This window comes from Lepidochelys kempii, chromosome 27, assembly GCF_965140265.1.
Source record: "Lepidochelys kempii isolate rLepKem1 chromosome 27, rLepKem1.hap2, whole genome shotgun sequence".
Taxonomy (NCBI): Eukaryota; Metazoa; Chordata; order Testudines; family Cheloniidae; genus Lepidochelys; species Lepidochelys kempii.
Genome location: NC_133282.1, coordinates 5,209,664 through 5,227,992, shown reverse-complemented (window position 1 = coordinate 5,227,992; position 18,329 = coordinate 5,209,664). Strand labels below are relative to the sequence as shown.

Here is an 18,329-nt window from a genome sequence, read left to right as displayed (position 1 = left end):
AGAGGGGTAACAAGCCCCAGGAGGAGATGGGTCAGTGGCTCTGCTCAGGCCCTGGCTACTGCAAAATGTTTGTTCTTACTGTGCTTCCAGCTCCTGGCAAGTGGATGGCTTCTACGCAATCGCTGCTGTGAATTTTGCTTGTACAATGAGTTTTAATGATTAAACTGAGCTGGCTCCACCGCTTTCTAAACCTCTGTGAGCTCCCCATTGCCCCGAGGGCTCAGGCTCCCAGCTCCTGGTAGCTATTGCTCATGTACACCCGTAGATATAAGAAGGGCTTTGCCAAAGCCAGGCCCTGCCCCAAGTTGCTTCGCAGCCTAACTGACCCTTTGCTGGGGGCGTCCCAGGCCAGAGAGACAGAGACGGCAGGCGCCGCAGGAGGGGTCTGGTAAAATAAACTTTTTATTATCGTTTTACAATATATTACACCGATTGGAACAGGCCCTAGGCTCCAGGGCCTATCTCCCAGAATCCACCCAGGCTGCCGTGCTTACAGCCAAGCAGAAGGCTCCTTCAGATACAAGCATCTCAGCTCAGTATGAAGAGAGGCTACTAAAGGGTTAACGGGAAAGTGTGCGTGTGTGTTTCCATCCGTCCCCTGCCTCCCCCCATCAGCGTGTGCCTGTGTGATGCATGGGGGCCTGGGCAGCGTGTAGCCCACAGCTAAATAAATGCCAACGCTAGCTAGAAAAAACACACCACCCGCCTGCTTTACCACTGAGCCTGCCGTGGGGCTGCGCTAACAGGCTCCCGGCCGCTTCAGGTCCCTTCCTCCGGCCTCTTTCCAGCAGCGCGCTGGGGATGGGCGCAGCCCGCGGCCCCGGGGAGGAGGCAGGTGCAGAGGCTGGAGTCCTGGAGGAATTTAGCCCTCCCCAGGTTACTTTAGGGGGGTGGGAACCAAACCAGTCTCTGCAGCAGCTACGCCCTGGGCAGACAGAGCAGAGGCCTCACCTCCCTCCGCAGCCCAGCCCCCGGGTGTAGGTCTGGCTGGGCTGGGCCTCCACGCACCCAGCCGAGGAGGGTCACGTTGAACCGGCTCCTCCTGGGTCCTGCCACAGCCGCCTGGGTGCTGATCTCGCCGCCGCTGATCCTCGGCCGTGTGCGCTCACATCTTCTTGGATTTAATGTGCACAAAGAGAGTGGCCGGTGCCAGGGCCGCCCCGTCCCTGGAGCACAGGTGGATGTGACGATACCCTGGGAACAGAGGGAGGGAGCAGGTGAGGTAGTGAAGCAACCAGGCCCTGGCCCTTTGGCCCCCCCAGCCAGCGTTCGGAGCATAGCTTTGTGCAGCATTGTTGCAGTCCGCTAAGGAAGCTGGTCATCTGCTATTGAAATGCAGCCACCTCTGGGGTGGAGCAGGGCACAGCCGCGCTGCCCAGTGAGAGTAGGAAGGAATACTGTTGCCCTGGCTGGCACTGCAGGGCAGGGGTGTGGGCAGGCTTCCCTCCCAGCGATGCAAAGAAGAGTGGGGGAAAGGCAGGTTGGGTCCCCCACTCTGGCCTGAAGGAGGGTGGCTAGCCCCAAAGGAAGCCAGCCAGACACCCTCTGCTCTGGTCTCCCTCGCAGCTTCTGGAGAGGGGATTGTGTGGTCCATGGAGCTGTAGGACACAGAGCCTGATGGCGCCAGGCCTGCAGCAGGAGTCGCTCAGCTCTGGGCCAGCCGGACTGACGCCACAGGGTGAGCCCTGCTGAGCTGCGGGGTACCCTCCATTTCCCTAAGCATCCCCCAAACCTACTTCCATGGCCCCTTGCTGCAGCTCCCACACCCCCCATGCAGGGGGCCTCTGGCCAGTGCTGCCCCTTGGTTGGCAGAAGAGGCACCGCTGGCTCTCTGCCCCGTGGGCCTGGCCAGCCCCTGCCAGGCACCCACCTTCCCTCAGGCTGGTGAAGGGCAGGGTGAACTGCCCCACGAAGTCATTGCAGGAGGTGGTGTCATAATCTTCCACCACGAAGCGCACCAGGGCCAGCTCCGGCACCCACAGCTGGAAGCTCAGGGTCTCCTCCCAGCGTGGATTGAACCCTGCAGGGGTGGAGAATGGACAGGGTCACAGACTGGGGCCAGCTGCCCCTGCCCCCCCCAACCCAGGAGGGTCAGGCAGGAGGTGGCCCACAACTGCTCTGGCCCCTTCGCGCGGCGAGCTCACACGCCCCTGAGCTAACAGGCTGCTCCTGGGTTCCAGCAGCAGCGGGATCCACGTCGCGCTCTGCAGGGCCTCAGGTTCGGTCTCTGCAGACTCCCTGCCCACCAGCAGCAAGGATCCCCCCGCCCCCCCCTTGATAATTACAGAATAACCCTGTAAAGGGGGGGGTGCCCTCAGCCCCCTGGGTGATTTACACCCTGAAGCAGGAGGATTTCCAGCCCTTCTCTCCTCCTCGCTAGCTGCTCTTCTCAGATAAATGTCCAGGCCTCTCTGGAATCCTGCCTGTCTTGTGGTAGGGAGTCCCACCGGCTAACCAGGAATGATTTTCATTTCTCAGGGGCATGATCTCCAGCTCATTAACCTGCCTGTCACTGTGGGGCAGATTCTCTCTCTCAACCTGCAGGGGGCACTGTGGACTCCAGCATGAACCCAGGGTCATTAGCAGACTCCGGCACTCCTGGATTCTGCTTCAGGGAGTGGTTCTGTCAGCCCGGCTGACCCAGGGGAGGCCAAGGGGCCCGACTCCCCTCCTGCCCAGGGCATTCCACAGAGCTCCTCGGGGTGCTGACAAGAGCGCCCCCTGCTGAACCCTGCTCTGCTGCCTGCAGCATTCCAGCTGTCCCGGCAGGTCTCCCAGCCAGTGGCAGACCGGGTCTCCTCTGCTTAGCTTGGCCAGGCCCCAGCCCCAAAATCACATGGTGCCATGGGGTGGGGTCTGTGGCCCACTCACCATTGTTGAGCTTGTACTCGGTCTGTTTACTGCTGCAGTCGGCTCGGACGCCATGGATCTCCACGCGCACGAAGGGGTCCACGATGGAGCTCTTCTTGTTGTTCAGCTTGGGGAGCTGCTGGGCTGTGATCACCTGCGGGGAGGTGGGGTTAGAGCGGGGGAGGGGACTGGCCACGATGTGGGGCGTGGTCCCCTCACTGGATGCACCATCACCCTCCCTGGGGAAGCTGGAACAGGGGCAGCAGCAAAGCTGGCCTAGGCCTGGGGGAGGGGAACAGGCTGGGCAGGGCCCGGGCCCCCGGCATTCGCAGCTCTGAGCCCCTCCCCTGGCACACGCTCCTCGCACACACTAGCCATGTGGCATGGGCACCTACACACCCCTGCTGCACACCCATCTGGCACAGCCCCACTGACCAGGCACCCCCGCTCCTCACACCCACACATGCCCCACCCCGCTGCACCTTGACCAGCAGCAGGGTGGCTCTGTGGCCAGGCCCTCGCCCGCTCTCGGGGTCAAAGGAGGTCTGGCGGCTCCGCAGGAAGCTGGGCTTGAGCACGTAGCCACAGCGCCCGTTCACCAGGAACCGCCCGTGGTTCAGATCCATCTCGCAGCCGGGGGTCTGGAAGTTGAGAGCCACTTCAAAATGAAACACAGAGAGCAGGCGGGTTTATACAGGCAGGGTCCAGGGGAGCTGCGTACACAGGTGGGGGCTGCCGGTGCCAGGGCAGGGCAGGGTCCAGGGGAGCCGCGTATAAGGGTGGCATCTGGAGATACCAGGGCAGAGTTTGGGGGAGCTGGTGTACATGGGTGGGGTCTGGAGGTGCCAGGGGAGGGGGAGGGGGAATCTGTCAGTCTCCCCGCGTGGGACAAACAGCCTGTCACCGCCTGGCTTTCGTGAGGGGCGGCTGCTGCGGCTCACGGCAGGGCCCTATGTCGGTGCCCCAGGCCCAGGCTCCATGCCCCATGCCCAGCAGCTCTCCCGTGAGTCCCCCTGGGCTGGAGGGCTGGGTCTGCAGCCACAGCACACAGGCAACGGGAGGGTGACATGGAGCAGGACCCTTGTCCTGGGCTGCAGACAGATTCGGCACCTCGGGAGGCCAGTCACAGGGCCATGCCCTGGCTGGGCCCTCGGGGACACTGGCCAGGAAGGATCCATGAGAACCAGCAGGTGGTGCCATTCCTGGGAATAGTGATCAGACTCCCTGGAGCCTGGATCTGAATATTCCCCCCTCACTGTCGAGGGCATCAGCCTGGTGCCCCATGCAGCCCCCACTCCAGTAACCATCACTATGGCCTTTCTGGGCCCCTCCCCTCTCTGCACAGCACAAAGGAGTCCAATATCATTATTATCAATATCATAGATGGGGAAACTGAGGCACAGAGGGGAGTGGGCCCCCTTCTCACCTAGCTGGCAGCCGGCGTTCCACATCTCCTGGGGGTTGTAGTTTGAAGAGTTCATCTTCAGCCCCAAGGGGTAGATGCGGCTCAGCTGTCGGGTGTTGTACCGGACCAGGCCATTTCCTGCAGGAGGGGAAAGCAGCTGCCTGTTAGCAGGGCTGGGAGTGCAGGTCAGCTCCTCCCTGGGCCACCAGAGCCAGGCATAGCGAGGCCGTATCGCCCAGCTGGGGCTGCTGGCCAGGGCAAGTGACCAGTGATCTTGGGAGCCCAACAGGAGACACCTAATAGTACCTGAGATTGTGCAGCTCAGAGCAGGAACTCCTTGGGGCAGGGACCATCTGGGCCCTATGTCTGGGCCTGGGGGAGTTGCACTGTATGTAAGGGAGCAGTATGACTGCTCAGAGCTCCGCTATGAAACTGCAGAAAACCCTGAGAGTCTCTGAATTAAGTTTAGAAGTGTGTGCAACAAGGGTGACGTCGTGGTGGAAGTCTGCTAGAGACCACCGGACCAGGGGGATGAGGTGGACGAGGATTTCTTTCGACAACTAACGGAAGTTACTAGATCGCAGGCCCTGGTTCTCTTGAGGGACTTCAATCACCCTGATGTCTGCTGGGAGAGCAATACAGCGATGCACAGACAATCCAGGAAGTTTTTGGAAAGTGTAGGGGACAATTTCCTGGTGCAAGTGCTGAAGGAACCAGCTAGGAGCAGAGCTCTTCTTGACCTGCTGCTCACAAACCGGGAAGAATTAGCAGGGGAAGCAAAAGTGGATGAACCTGGCAGGCAGTGACCATGAGATGGTCGAGTTCAGGATCCTGACACAGGGAAGAAAGCAGAGCAGCAGAATATGGACCCTGGACTTCAGAAAAGCAGCCTTTGACTCCCTCAGGGAACTGATGGGCAGGATCCCCTGGGAGAATAACATGAGGGGGAAAGGAGTCCAGGAGAGCTGGCTGTATTTTGAAGAATCCTTATTGAGGTTACAGGGACAAACCATTCCAATGTGTAGAAAGAATAGTAAATATGGCAGACAACCAGCTTGGCTTAACAGTGAAATCCTTGCTGATCTTAAACACAAAAAGGAAGCTTACAAGTGGAAGATTGGGCAAATGACCAGGGAGGAGATAATGCTCAGGCATGCAGGAGTGAAATCAGGAAGGCCAAATCACAATTGGAGTTGCAGCTAGCAAGGGATGTTAAGAGTAACAAGAAGGGTTTCTTCAGGTATGTTAGCAACAAGAAGAAAGTCAAGGAAAGTGTGGGCCCCTTCCTGAATGAAGGAGGCAACCTTGTGAGAGGGGATGTGGAAAAAGCGAATGTACTCAATGCTTTTTTTGCCTCTGTCTTCACGAACAAGGTCAGCTCCCAGACTGCTGCACTGGGCAGCACAGCATGGGGAGAAAGAAGTGGTTCAGGACTATTTAGAAAAGCTGGACGAGCACAAGTCCATGGGGCCGGATGCACTGCATCTGAGGGTGCTAAAGGAGTTGGCGGATGTGATTGCAGAGCCATTGGCCATTATCTTTGAAAACTCATGGCGATCGGGGGAGGTCCCGGAAGACTGGAAAAAGGCTAATGTAGTGCCCATCTTTAAAAAAGGGAAGAAGGAGGATCCTGGGAACTACAGGCCAGTCAGCCTCACCTCAGTCCCTGGAAAAATCATGGAGCAGGTCCTTAAGGAATCAATTCTGAAGCACTTTGAGGAGAGGAAAGTGATCAGGAACAGTCAGCATGGATTCACCAAGGGCAAGTCATGCCTGACTAACCTGATTGCTTTCCATGACGAGATAACTGGCTCTGTGGATGAGGGGAAAGCAGTGGACGTGTTGTTCCTTGACTTTAGCAAAGCTTTTGACACGGTCTCCCATAGTATTCTTGCCAGCAAGTTAAAGAAGTATGGGCTGGATGAATGGACTATAAGGTGGATAGAAACCTGGCTAGATTGTCGGGCTCAACGGGTAGTGATCAATGGCTCCATGTCTACTTGGCAGCCGGTATCAAGCGGCATGCCCCAAAGGTCGGTCCTAGGGGCTGGTTTTGTTCAATATCTTCATAAATGATCTGGAGGATAGTGTGGATTGCACCCTCAGCAAATTTGCAGATGACACTAAACTGGGAGGAGTGGTAGATACGCTGGAGGGTAGAGATAGGGTCCAGGGGGCCCTAGACAAATTAGAGGATTGGGCCAAAAGAAATCTGATGAGGTTCAACAAGGACAAGTGCAGAGTCCTGCACTTAGGACGGAAGAATCCCATGCACCGCTACAGACTAGGGACCGAATAGCTAGGCAGCAGTTCTGCGGAAAAGGACCTAGGGGTGACAGTGGACGAGAAGCTGGATATGAGTCAGCAGTGTGCCCTTGTTGCCAAGAAGGCCAATGGCATTTTGGGATGTATAAGTAGGGGCATAGCCAGCAGATCAAGGGACGTGATCATTCCCCTTTATTCGACATTGGTGAGGCCTCATCTGGAGTCCTGTGTCCAGTTTTGGGCCCCACACTACAAGAAGGATGTGAACAAATTGGAAAGTGTCCAGCGGAGGGCAACAAAAATGATTAGGGGGCTGGAACACATGACTTATGAGGAGAGGCTGAGGGAACTGGGATTGTTTAGTCTGCGGAAGAGAAGAATGAGGGGGGATTTGATAGCTGCTTTCAACTACCTGAAGGGGGTTCCAAAGAGGATGGAGCTTGGCTGTTCTCAGTGGTAGCAGATGACAGAATGAGGAGTAATGGTCTCAAGTTGCAGTGGGGGAGGTTTAGATTGGATATTAGGAAAAACTTTTTCACTGGAATGCGTTACCTAGGGAGATGGTGGAATCTCCTTGCTTAGAGGTTTTTAAGGCCCAGCTTGACAAAGCCCTGGCTGGGATGATTTAATTGGGGATGGGTCCTGCTTTTGAGCAGGGGGTTGGACTAGATGACCTCCTGAGGTCCCTTCCAACCCTGATAGTCTATGATTCTATGATTCTATGATTCTATGAGTGCTACCACAACACAGATGCTACTTAACAATCAGAGGGGCCAGCTTTCAGGAACTGCTGAGCCCAAGCCCTCCGGCAGCATCCCAAACTCACTAGCCCTTTCAGAACATCTCTACTGCTAGCTGCAGGGTCACCTCCCTCTTCCCCAGCGCAGCTCAGAGCAGAGGGATGAAAAGCATCCAAGGAAGAGGAGAGCCCCCCAAGTCACGCCCAGCAGGGAACCAAGCCCCACCGCAGCAGGTTGGCTCCATGCTCAGACAGCAGGAAGTCTGCTGGGTCCCGTGGGTCCCTGGCCTGCCTGACCCCAGCTCACCGCAACCAGAGCCAGTCTAAACCAGCTTCCTCCAATCTAGTCCCTGATCTTTTATTTCGGCTCAATGCAATCCCACCCCATCTAATGCACTGGATCCCAGTCTGATCCAGGCCAGCCCTGCCCCATGGAGCCCAGCCTGACCCCAGTGTGACCCAGTGCTCTGCAGCCCAGCCCAGCTGCCCTGGGGCCCAATCCTGCCATCCCCACTGAGGCCCAGCACCCACCGGCTGGTTGGAGTCGCACTAAGACCTGAAGAACCCAGTCTGTCTGCCCCTCCCCCAACCTTACCTGACTCCTTGATGAGCTTCCTGGCCTTCCTCTCGCTGAAGGAGGACATCTGGCAGGCCTGCTTGCTCCTGAGTGCGTGCTCCAGGCTCTGGAAGGGGACGGCCTGGCAGTACACCACCAGGTCGGAGAGCTCCTGGGAGATCTGCGCAGTGTCCTTCGCCTGCCGGGGAGCACACGCAGCGGTGGGGTCACTGCCCCGGGAGTGCAGCGCGGCTCCCCCAGAACGTCCACCCGTCAGCGCTCAGCTGGGACCTTTCAGCACCTTGGTGGGGGCGGGGGGTACTTGCTTCGCTGAGCCCGCTACTGCGTCCTGAACTTGCCCAGGGGGCAAGGGCTGGTGCTACACCCCCCACCCAACATCCCACTGCTGTGACAGGCCCCAGCCCTGCAGGTGCTGGGCACCCCAACTTCCATCAACATCCAAGTGAGCGCAGGGTGCTGAGCACCTCCCAGGCCAGGGCCCTCCAAGAGAAACCCCAGTGAGCACCAAGAGTGGCCTTCATGCCAGGCGATAGGCGCAGAGCCCTGCTCTCATCCACAGGGCCCTGGGACCCATGGCAGCCGCCCGCAGAGGACTGGGGCCCATGAGGGGTGAGCCTCCTGGGGGAGGAGGAGGCAGGAGGGGCTCACCTAGGAGTCAGCAGCCCTCAGTCAACCACCCGGCCAGGACAGCAACAGAGCACCGGCCCTAGGACTCGCCAAACTCCACCCCAGCCTAGGCCCAGGGGGCAGCCCCATACAGACATGCAATGGGGTGCAAGAGGGGATGGAGTCAGTCCTACAGTCACACACAGAGACGGTACGTCCCCCCCAGCTCCGCCTAGACTCCACCTGATGGAAGCACTCACCTGGAGTGGCCTGATCTCCTGCAGCAAATGGGACGACTGGAAGAGAACAGAAAGCGTCGTATCAGGAGTTGGGGGAGCAGAAACCCGCGGTCTCAGGCCCTGCCCGAGGTGGTGGGATGGGAATGCTGCACACTTGGCCTCTGCCCTCACAGCCACTAGTCACCGGCCCCGGGATTCCCTCCACCAACTCTGGCCCCGCCGAGTCCATGGCCCCCGCCCAACAACTGACCCGGCTCCATGAGCTCTCTTCTCCCCAGCCAGCCTGCATCGCAGCCCCCACCTTTACAGACCCTCTCCAGACCCCGCACCCCTGCGGTGCAAACCTGGCAGCTAAGCACAGTGCTCAGCAGTGGGACAGGGAGCAACAGACTGCAGAGGAACCAGCAGGAGAGGTTCACATCAGGACTGTAAAGTGTGGCCTGGCCAGGCCACTAACCCCCTGAACTGGAAAACGCCATGGCACCTTTAATGGCCCTACGTGGCTAGCACCATGTAGACAGCAGCGCAGCGCCCCCGAGCACTTGCCCAAGGCATTGTCCCAGCGGGGTCTCTGCGGGAAAAGCCCCCCCCACCAGCACTTCCTGGGAATGTGGATTCAGCCCAAAGCCACAGAACAAACGTGACTGGCTTTGCTTCCTGCAAACAGCAGATCCTACCATCAGCAGGGGAAAGCAGACCCCTCTCTCTGCAGGGACGGGAAGGTTGCTCCTTCGCCCCTACGAGGGCTTTACAGAGAATAGGGCGTTGGATCCTGCGCCAGCCCAGGCAAGACGGGCACAGGAGGCTATTCCAGAGCAGCTGCTCATGCCCAGAGCTGGCCAGAAGGGACTGATCTGGGACAGGGCAGCCGTGCAGCCCCTGATGCTCAGAACAGTTCACAGCCACTCCGGCTCGTCCATCCTGAGGAGAGCCAGGCTGGAAATTTCCACCAGAGTGAATTTCCAACAGAAAATCCCCTTTCCGCAAAACTGCAATTTTCCACAGGAAAAATTTCCATTTTGCCAAAAAAAAAAATAATCCCGCCCCCACCCCCTCCATCAGCAAAATAGAAATGTGGCTCTGCTCTGCCCGCCAGATGGCATGTCTCAATTTCACCTTCTCCCTGCAAAAAATGAAATTGACAAGAGCCAGCCAGGCGAGCTGCCAGGGGCTCTGTGCCCAGCTCTCTGCCTGTCCAGCAGCTAGGCTGGGGGGAAGTGAGGAAGCTGGGGTCTGGTCTACACTAACGCATGCTGGCACAGCTGTGTCAGCTAGAAGTGTGAAAAAACCACCCCACAACTGACACTGCTAGGCCAGCAAAACCCACAGTGTAGACGCAGCTCTGCTGAGAGAAGAGAGCTTCTGTCAGCACGTGGAGGTGGTGTTACGGCCCGGGCAGAACTTCTCCCTCCCTCTGTCTGCACGAGGGGTTAGGCCAGCGAAGCGAGGCCCGCACAGGCTCTGTAGTGCAGATGTGGTCTGAGAACCGGGGCAGGCCCAGGACAGCTCCTGTCAATTTCACTTTCTGCCAGCAGGGAAACAGCGCAATCGACAAGAGCCAGGCAGGCAGCAAGCTGAAACCTTCCTGGGGTTCTCCTGAAAGGGAATTTGTCTGGAAATCCGGGCAGTGGGGCAGGGGGCAGCTACACACAGGGCAACTTTCTTGGGAGTATCTGAATGAGAGGGAGTGAGAGAAATCCCTGTCGAGAGGCAGTGAATGACGTGTCTATCTCAACACTGACAGGCCAGGGAGGAGGCAGCCCCCTGCTGCGAACTGGCTGCAAGCCCCTCTGTACCCTTTCCGAGGTGGCTTTGGGATCTCAGGGGCGCTGCCAGCCCGTCCCATGGGGCTGTCGCTCCCCAGCCTCCAGCTAGCGGAGGTCACGCACCAAAGCTGCAGCAGATGCTTTGGCTTCAGTGCCGCAGCCCATCGCTCCGTGCCACAATTCGCAACACGAGGGGCTGGCCCACGGTACCCCCATACCCTCCTGCGGTCTTTGCGCAGCACCCGCTCCTCTTCCTCCTCTTCCTCCTCCTCCTCGTTGTTGTCGGAGAGGAAGCTCATGTTCTCGGGGTCACACACCAGGTCCGGCAGCTTCTTCCCTTTCACCAGGATCTTCCCTTTCAGTTGCTGCATGAGAGGAAAGCCCCTGTCAAAGCTCTGCACCCTGCCCAACCCCCCCCCACCCCCATTCCCAGGGGCTGTCTGCCCCACTGCGTGGTCCAAGCTGGCCAGGGGGCAGGGGATGGTGGGAGGCAGCACCCAGGGATGCCCATGTGATGAAGCCATGGAGCTTGGGGGTCTGGGTCCCCTCTCTGAGCATTCCCCCCTGCAGGAGTCCATGGGAATGCTGCCCAGGGATCCCTCCCACGGGAAGTCCCAGGGGGTGTTACCTCTGGTGATGGGAGCTCCTTGGGGACCTGCCCATCCAGCATCTGGGTCAGCAGCATGTCTCCCAAGATTGCCTTCATGTGCTGAACCATGGTCACCTGCTGCTCCAGCCCGCAGTGATTCTCCAGGGACAGGATCACGGGGTACGAGGAGTGCTGGGGAGATGGTAGGGGTCAGGGACAGTGCCATGTGGGACTGGGCCCCACCCCCTTCCCAGGCAGGCCAGCGAAGGCAGGACCCTACAGCAGGGTCCACAGGCTGAGCGTGGGATCCCACGGGCCCAGCCCTGGCCCTACTGATGTCAGGGGCAAAACTCCCACTCGTGGGTGGGAGCAGGGTTCAGCTCCATGGCTGGTGGTCACCAGGCAGCTGGGGACAGAGGGGCAAGAAGCACATTGGTGCAAACTCCAGTCCCCTCCTGCTGCAGCAGAGCTGGGCCCTCTGCCCGCCGTGGCACTCACCTTGAAGGCATAGTCCCGGATGATCTCGATGACATCCCTGAAGAGGATCTTAGAGGTCAGGGTGTGGCCGTGGTAGATGACAGGCTCCCCGTTGGAGCCCTCCCAGCAGTCCAGCTCCACACAGCGGCAGCCCTCCATGAATGCCCTGTCGGGGATGGCACGGTTCAGCCAGGGGCTGGCATCGCAAACTGCCACCTCATGCCCTTAATACGAGTCCAGAGATTCCAGCGCAGCTGGGGCCCCTGAGCCTCCCCAGGCAGCCCTGCCCTGGCCCCTGCCCTGTGGTCATGATGTTCTCCCAGAGAACGACTCCCCCCAGAGGTAGTGCAGTGCGGCTGTTCACCCTGAGCTAGTGACGGGCCCTGACCGTCCATCAACATCCTGGTTTACCCTGAGGAGAGCCTGGTGCAGGACACAGCTTGGAGCAGGCACGGAAAGGCAAAGCCCTGGGACGGTGGGCTTGGCTTGATTAAGGCTAAGTGGGGAGATGGGACTGGACAAGGAGTTTTAGACACCTATGGGAGGTGCAGAGCTACTCTGCTGACTCACCCTGCCTGCCAGATCAGGTAGGTCTCATTTAGCTCCAGCTGAGCTGGGACAGCTAGAGGGAGGGCCTGCCAGGAGAAAGAGCTGGCTCAGGACAGAACACAGCCTTGCTTCAGGGATTTGTCTTAGGGGTCAGAACAAAGGCAAACCCTGGCATGGGGAGGGTAGAACTTGTAGCACAGCGTGGGGCTTGGCCATTACCAGAAAGTGAGAGTGGGATCACACTGGAGCATGTCAGGGAGTGAGGCACAGGTGGAGGGGGAGAGAGAGAGACAGTTACCCTGTAGAATTCACTGCTGCAGGATGTTAGTGGAGTAAATTACTTTGTGCCAAACCCTCATCCCCCAATACCAGGGCTGGTGCAGGAGTGACCCAGGGTGCCCTCCCCATTGTGCCCAGAATCAACCAGCAGCTGCTCCTGCAGCCTCAGGGTTGCAGTTCCCTCTGCCCCTGTTGCACTGCTCCCCTCCACTGAGGGTTTGACTGGGGGATCCACACCACAAGATCCACCCCCGAGTCAACTGCAGGGGGAGTCCCCACAGAGGTCTGCTCTCTGACAAGCCTCCTATTATGCTGCATTCAGAACACAGGCCCCATAGACACTGAAATCAACGGGAAAAGGATTCTGCAGCAAGCAGCGCTTGCTGGGATAAAAGTGATAAGACCTTTTAGCCCTCATGCTTCAGGGCACTGCCTGCGCCCTGGCTGGGGTCAGGCAGGAATTCCTGCAGATGGATATTGTCAGACAGTCAGAGACTTATCCCTTCTGGGGAAGCGCTCAGCATGGCTGCTGGCCACCAGCGCTGCTCTGCTTCAGCAGGACCAGGCCTATGCTCTAGGCCACCTCTCTGCCCTGCTGGCACACCCCCCTCCAGATGGGTCTCAATACCCTCCCAACCCTGCCAGTTCCCCATGTTCTGCCCGGCCCCCTTACCTGATGTAGGCTTCCGTGCTGCTGGCTCCCCCGATCTGATTGTCGGTCAGGTAGGTGTTGTGGGAGGTGGAGATGAAGTAATGGCAGAGGGGCTGGCTCATGTCCTGGTAGACGTCGGTGTGCTCCTGGTTCAGGATGTCACCAGCCGCAGACAGCAGGTACATCATGAACCCGTCCAGCATCATGCGGTTGTGCTGTTTGGCTGCAGGGACCACATTTCCAGGGGCTCTTTAAAGGCTCCTCCCCAGATTTCGGAACTAGTGTCTGTGCACGAGGCAACGTGTCCATGTCGGGAATTTCAAGCTGTCACAGCCTCTCACCCCTATTTGGAACCCTCGGGGGTTAGCAAGCCTAGGGGTTAGAGTCTGGGAGTCCTGATGCGACCCTGGCTGGGACAGGGATTGCGGGCGCTAAAGTAGGGGCTGGGGTGGCAGGAATCCTGGGCCCCGTGCCCAGCTCCATGAGGGTGTGTGGTCTGTCCTGGCTAGAACTTGGCACTAGGACCTGGGTTCTCTCTGGCTCTGCTGCAGTCTCACTGTGTGGCCTTGGACACGTCCCCATGCCCACTCTGTGCCTCGGTTTCCCCAGCTGTATCGCATTCCCCTCTCGCGCACACTCTGGTGCCATGTCCCTCCCACGGGGAGTAGACTAGGAAGCAGTGAAAAGTGCAGGGGTTGAGATCAGGCACAGGCTGGGGCGTGATTTCTGTCAGCCGTGCATTCCCACAGGGCGGCCTGGGCTGAGAGCTCTGTCATGGGGCCTCCATTTGTCCAGCTGTCAGTGAGTTTCTAGCGCCCCAATCAGCATCTACGCCACGAAGGCTCAGCCCCAGCGTCCTCTGCCCCAGCCATGGCAGGTGTCTGGATCTTGAGTTAGCAGCAATGGGGCCACGGGAGCGTTTTACAAATCTAGGCTGATTGTCCAACGCTGCTGCCGTGCCAGTGAAGAAACCAGCCAGCCAGCTCCCCGAGGCAGCCCCACAGGGCACTTCACCCCCAGCCTTGGGCCACTTGGTTCCTTTTCCTTATTGTTCATAAACCATCCTAGACACAACTGTGTGCCAGTCGCCCTGGGCTGAAGTAGCCCAGCTGGGGCAACCAGGGGTCAGGACAGGAAGCGAGGCTCTCTGTGCCAGCTGGGAGCACACTCGGCTCTGAGAGGAACAGGAGAGACACCATCCGGGAATGCGGGAGTGGGGCTTCTGAGATTGCTTCAGCTGCGATTAGCATAACGAAGCACTGCCAAACCACATGCAAAACCTCAGCAGATCTCCCTTACCCAGGGATGTGGCTCCGCTGACCGCAGTGGAATTACCCCTGATTCCTCCCCCCAGTAAACTACAGCACAGCTGGACCACTGGAATCTCCCTCAGTTCCAGCCCTATTGCGTGGCTGGCCCCAGCTGCGTCAGGGGCTGCAGCAAAACCCTGGGTCTAAACTCCCCTGGGCTCAGAGGAGGTTCAGATCTGGGTCTGCAGCCTCAGTGCAACCATGCTCGCAGCATGGGAAATGCCGAGAAAACCCCTCCAGCCCCTGAGCGCCTCAGCGCCGCGGCAAACCAGCACCGCAGAGGGCAAAGCCAGGATAGGCCACAGTGTGCACTGGAGTCTCAAGGCCTCAGATATGCTGGAGCTTGTCCCACAACAAAGATCTTTTCTCCAGCTCTGGTTTCATGAACGCTGTCGCAGTGGCACCGGGGCTGGGATGCAAAATATGGATCCGGATCCGAACCTCCTCGCAGTCCAGGGATGTTTACTGCTGCAGCCTGTTTACACAGCCACAAAGTTCAGCCAAGCCAGCTCCTAATGGTAAAGCTGGTTGCAATGCACATGGCTGAGGCAGAGCAGACAAGGCGGAGAAAACAGTGTTACCCCACGGGCTCCCAGCTCTGCTGTACCCTCTGGGAGAACAGCTCCCAGCCGGGAAAGTCTAGCTGCCTCTGGACCCAGCTTCCAGCCCCCATCTCAGCCCCCCAGTCTGGATCGTCTGTGGGCGCTCCTGTCTTCCCAGCCCACGACAGCTCCGCACAGTCACAGAGACACAGTGTTAAAGCCAGAGGGGCCACCAGGGCACAGGCCACCAGCCCTCCCAGCCCCCCACAAGAGTAAAGTCAATGAATTAGTGTGTGCCACAAGCAGAGATGGGAGCCGAAGGGCACCAGGGCCCGAGGCCTCGCAATGGCAGGGGAATGATGAAGTGAGAGACACCCAGATAATCCTGGCCAGTGACCCGCTCCCCATGCTACAGTGGAAGGCGAACCCCGCCAGGACCCCACTTAAACTTCCTCACTGTGATCACACAGCATGGCCCTGAAGGCTCTCCGAGCCGGACTGGACCCAGACGGGCTCCCAGGATGAGGCCTGGCTGAGGTCAGGGGTGTTCACACGGGGCTGGTGCGTTGGTTCTGCCCATTGCAGAACCAGGGGCCGGATCCGGACACAAAGCTTGGCCCTGTCTAGCTGAACCAGCCATTCCAGACAGAGGGGCCAGGCAGAGCTGACCCAGCCCTGAGGTTCGGGGTGTCCTCATAGAATCATAGAATATCAGGATCGGAAGGGACCTCAGGAGGTATCTAGTCCAACCCCCTGCTCAAAGCAGGGCCAATCCCCAATTTTTGCCCCAGATCCCTAAATGGCCCCCTCAAGGATTGAACTCACAACCCTGGGTTTAGCAGGCCAATGCTCAAACCACTGAGCTATCCCTCCCCCCCAGGGCAGGGCTGCTTTGGGCCACTCAGTACGAGAGAGAAGAACTCGCACCTGAGACTGCGAAGCAGGGACCAGGGGTGTTCTGATCTGCCGGGTGGTCCTGGCGCCAGTCCCCTGCGGCCCACGCCTGCTAGAGCAGTTAGACCCCACCCCTAGCTCCAGCCTGTTCCAGCCTGCTCAGGGAGGGGCTGCCAGGCCGGGCTCTGGGGGGGCTCCCCACAAATGCCAGCTGCCTTCCGGGGCAGGCCCAGCTCCCCGCCATTGCACCAGCCTCTGCTCCTGCCCCTGCTGCTCCGTCCCTCACCGTTCCCCTTCAATCCAGGCCTGATTTGTGCGGCCACTTGCCCCAGCTCAGGTCAGCCCCATCACACCCACGGTGCAGGCCAGCCAGGCTGTATAGCACCTTTGATGGGAATGTCTCCAATTCATTAATCCTCACCACCCCCCTGACAGATGGGGAAACTGAGGCACAGAGCGAGGACCTGACTTGTCCAAGGTCTTGCAGCGAGTCAGTGGCAGAGCCAGGGACAGAACCCGGAAGTCTGACTGCCCGTTCCCCTGTTGTAACCACCAGAACTTCCCCCCTTAGAACACAGGAAAGAACCCAGGTGTCCTGATACCCAGCCCGCTGCTATAACCACTAGACCATGTCTCCGTCTGTCTGGGCTGGAGAAAGGAGCTAGAAGAACCTGTGGACACCAACACTTGGGTGTGCACAGAAGTGGCACTGGTTTAAAACCGACGTTTGTTAATCAGGAGCAGCAATGGGGTTTGGACCTGCCCTGAGACCCGGGAGCATCTCCACCATGCGCCATCAGGAGTCCCCATGTCGCACAGCTGGGAATCCCCATGGAAACCCACCCTGCCAAGGCTCTTGCCCCTGTGAGCTGAGTTTGTCCATTCTCAGCCCAGTTTCTACTGGGAGGTGCAGCCAGGTCCCCAGAACCAACCACCATGACGCAGTGGTACCAGGCCCAAGGACTGAAAGAGCCACAGAGACTGTATCCACCTCTCCTTCCTAGATGGGCTCTTTGCAGGATCGGACTAGGCACAATGGCCAGGCGGCTAGACAGGCACCCAAGGGAGCCATGCATTGCTCGGGGCTAGAGCGCCAAGCTCTGAGTGCTGAGCTGGCTGTTCTCTGACAGCAGGGGGCGGTGGTGCACACCCCCGTGCTCCGGCCAGCCGCTGGGGCTGGGGCTCATGGGGGGACCCTACCTTTCTCGCTGAGCTCATAGGTCTGGATGATGGTGTGGGCATGCGCCAGGTCAGCATCCTCGCCCTGGTCCTGCAGGAACGCCCCCAGCTCCTTGGCCGACAGCACGCAGTCCTGCCCCGAGTAGCGGTGGAACAGCTCCTCCAGCTCGGGCCGCTTCATCAGCAGGGTGCAGAACTCCTCGATCTCGTGCTCCTCCAGCCGGTCGTTGCTGGACTTATCGCACTCCTGGGGGAGAGAAAGCCCAGCTCACACGCAGCCAGCCCCTCCCATCGGGAAGGCATCGAACAGCCTGGGATCAAAGCGGGGCCGCTGGAGCCCCCCGTGCCCTGCCCGAGGGAAAGGGGCCGGGGGCTGGACCAGACACAGCCACCCTGCTGGGTGCTCGGAGAGGAGTCTGGCGGGTCTCCGCTGCCCTTCTGTGACACTTCCATGGCCCCACAGTATCTGAGCACTCGCAGCCTAATGTCCTCACAGCCATGCAGGCCTGGAAGGCAGGGCAGAGTGCTCCCACCCCCCCACCCCAGCTCAGAGGGGAAACTGAGGCACTGAGAGGCTACATGACTGCGCAAGGCACACAGGGAGTCTGTGGCAGAGCAGAGCCTCGAACCCAGGTGTTCTAGGCTAGTGCCCTAATCACCAGCCCATCCTTCCTCCGCCTGGTTGCCAGGTGCCCACATCCCTAGAGAGGCAGCTGGGGCCTTGTCAGCAGCCAGGGCCAGAGTCTGAACTGCCCTTCTCCCTGGGGGCACCTCATAGGCTGGAGCAGGCCTGGGGGAGGGCATCTGCCTTCCTGCCAGGGCATCCCTGCTGTGCAGATCTGCAGGCCTTTGGGCCCCAGGACGGCCACGCAGGTACCTTCCCCTTCTCCCACCCCATGGGCCTGATCCAAAGCCCCTCCACGCTCTCAGCGGGCACAGCCCCAGGCCCCAGTTCACCCCCCCACAGGGTGGCAGCCCAGCGCCCGCAGCAGGGAGGGGGTTTGTCAGGCCACTGGGTACTCGAGAGGGAAGGGGCCCAAGATCCTATGGACAGCGACGTGTGCAGGGCAGGAGCAAAACAGGCCCTGCTGGGACCCTGGCTGGAATAACAGGGGGGCTGCAGGTCAGGACCGAGTGGCACTGGCCAAGCCCCGGGCGGGAGCCGCAGAGGGTGCTGGGATCAGGCAGGGCTGAGCTGGGCAGGGTCTCAGGACTGGAAGAGCCAGGGGGCTGCAAGGCCCCACTGAGGAGTATTGGCAGGGAGGGGGCAGGGCGGGGAGCAGGTCCTGGGGCTGGAAGAGCCGGGGGGCTGCAGTGAGGTGCAGCAGCAGAGTGGTGTGAGGATGTTGCCCATGCCCGGCCCACGCCTGTGTAACCAGAGCTATCCGTCTGCCTGTACAAACACCACACG

The 18,329-nt window shown here is 59.4% G+C and overlaps 1 protein-coding gene across 2 annotated transcripts in view; it reads right to left on the bottom strand.

Moving 5' to 3' along the window:
• Positions 1-384: 384 nt before the first annotated feature.
• Positions 385-18,329, bottom strand: part of PLCD3 (phospholipase C delta 3) — a 57,332-nt gene continuing 39,387 nt past the window's right edge. For both annotated transcript variants that reach the window (XM_073326242.1, XM_073326243.1), the window contains exons 5-16: positions 16,940-17,165; positions 13,015-13,216; positions 11,535-11,679; positions 11,076-11,228; positions 10,666-10,812; positions 8,703-8,738; positions 7,855-8,014; positions 4,277-4,393; positions 3,333-3,508; positions 2,872-3,004; positions 1,871-2,020; positions 385-1,194 (exon numbers count right to left, since the gene is read on the bottom strand). In XM_073326242.1, coding sequence (XP_073182343.1) covers positions 1,106-1,194; positions 1,871-2,020; positions 2,872-3,004; positions 3,333-3,508; positions 4,277-4,393; positions 7,855-8,014; positions 8,703-8,738; positions 10,666-10,812; positions 11,076-11,228; positions 11,535-11,679; positions 13,015-13,216; positions 16,940-17,165 — 1,734 coding nt within the window. In that variant the 3' untranslated portion in view covers positions 385-1,105. The remainder of the gene's footprint in view (positions 1,195-1,870; positions 2,021-2,871; positions 3,005-3,332; positions 3,509-4,276; positions 4,394-7,854; positions 8,015-8,702; positions 8,739-10,665; positions 10,813-11,075; positions 11,229-11,534; positions 11,680-13,014; positions 13,217-16,939; positions 17,166-18,329) is intronic.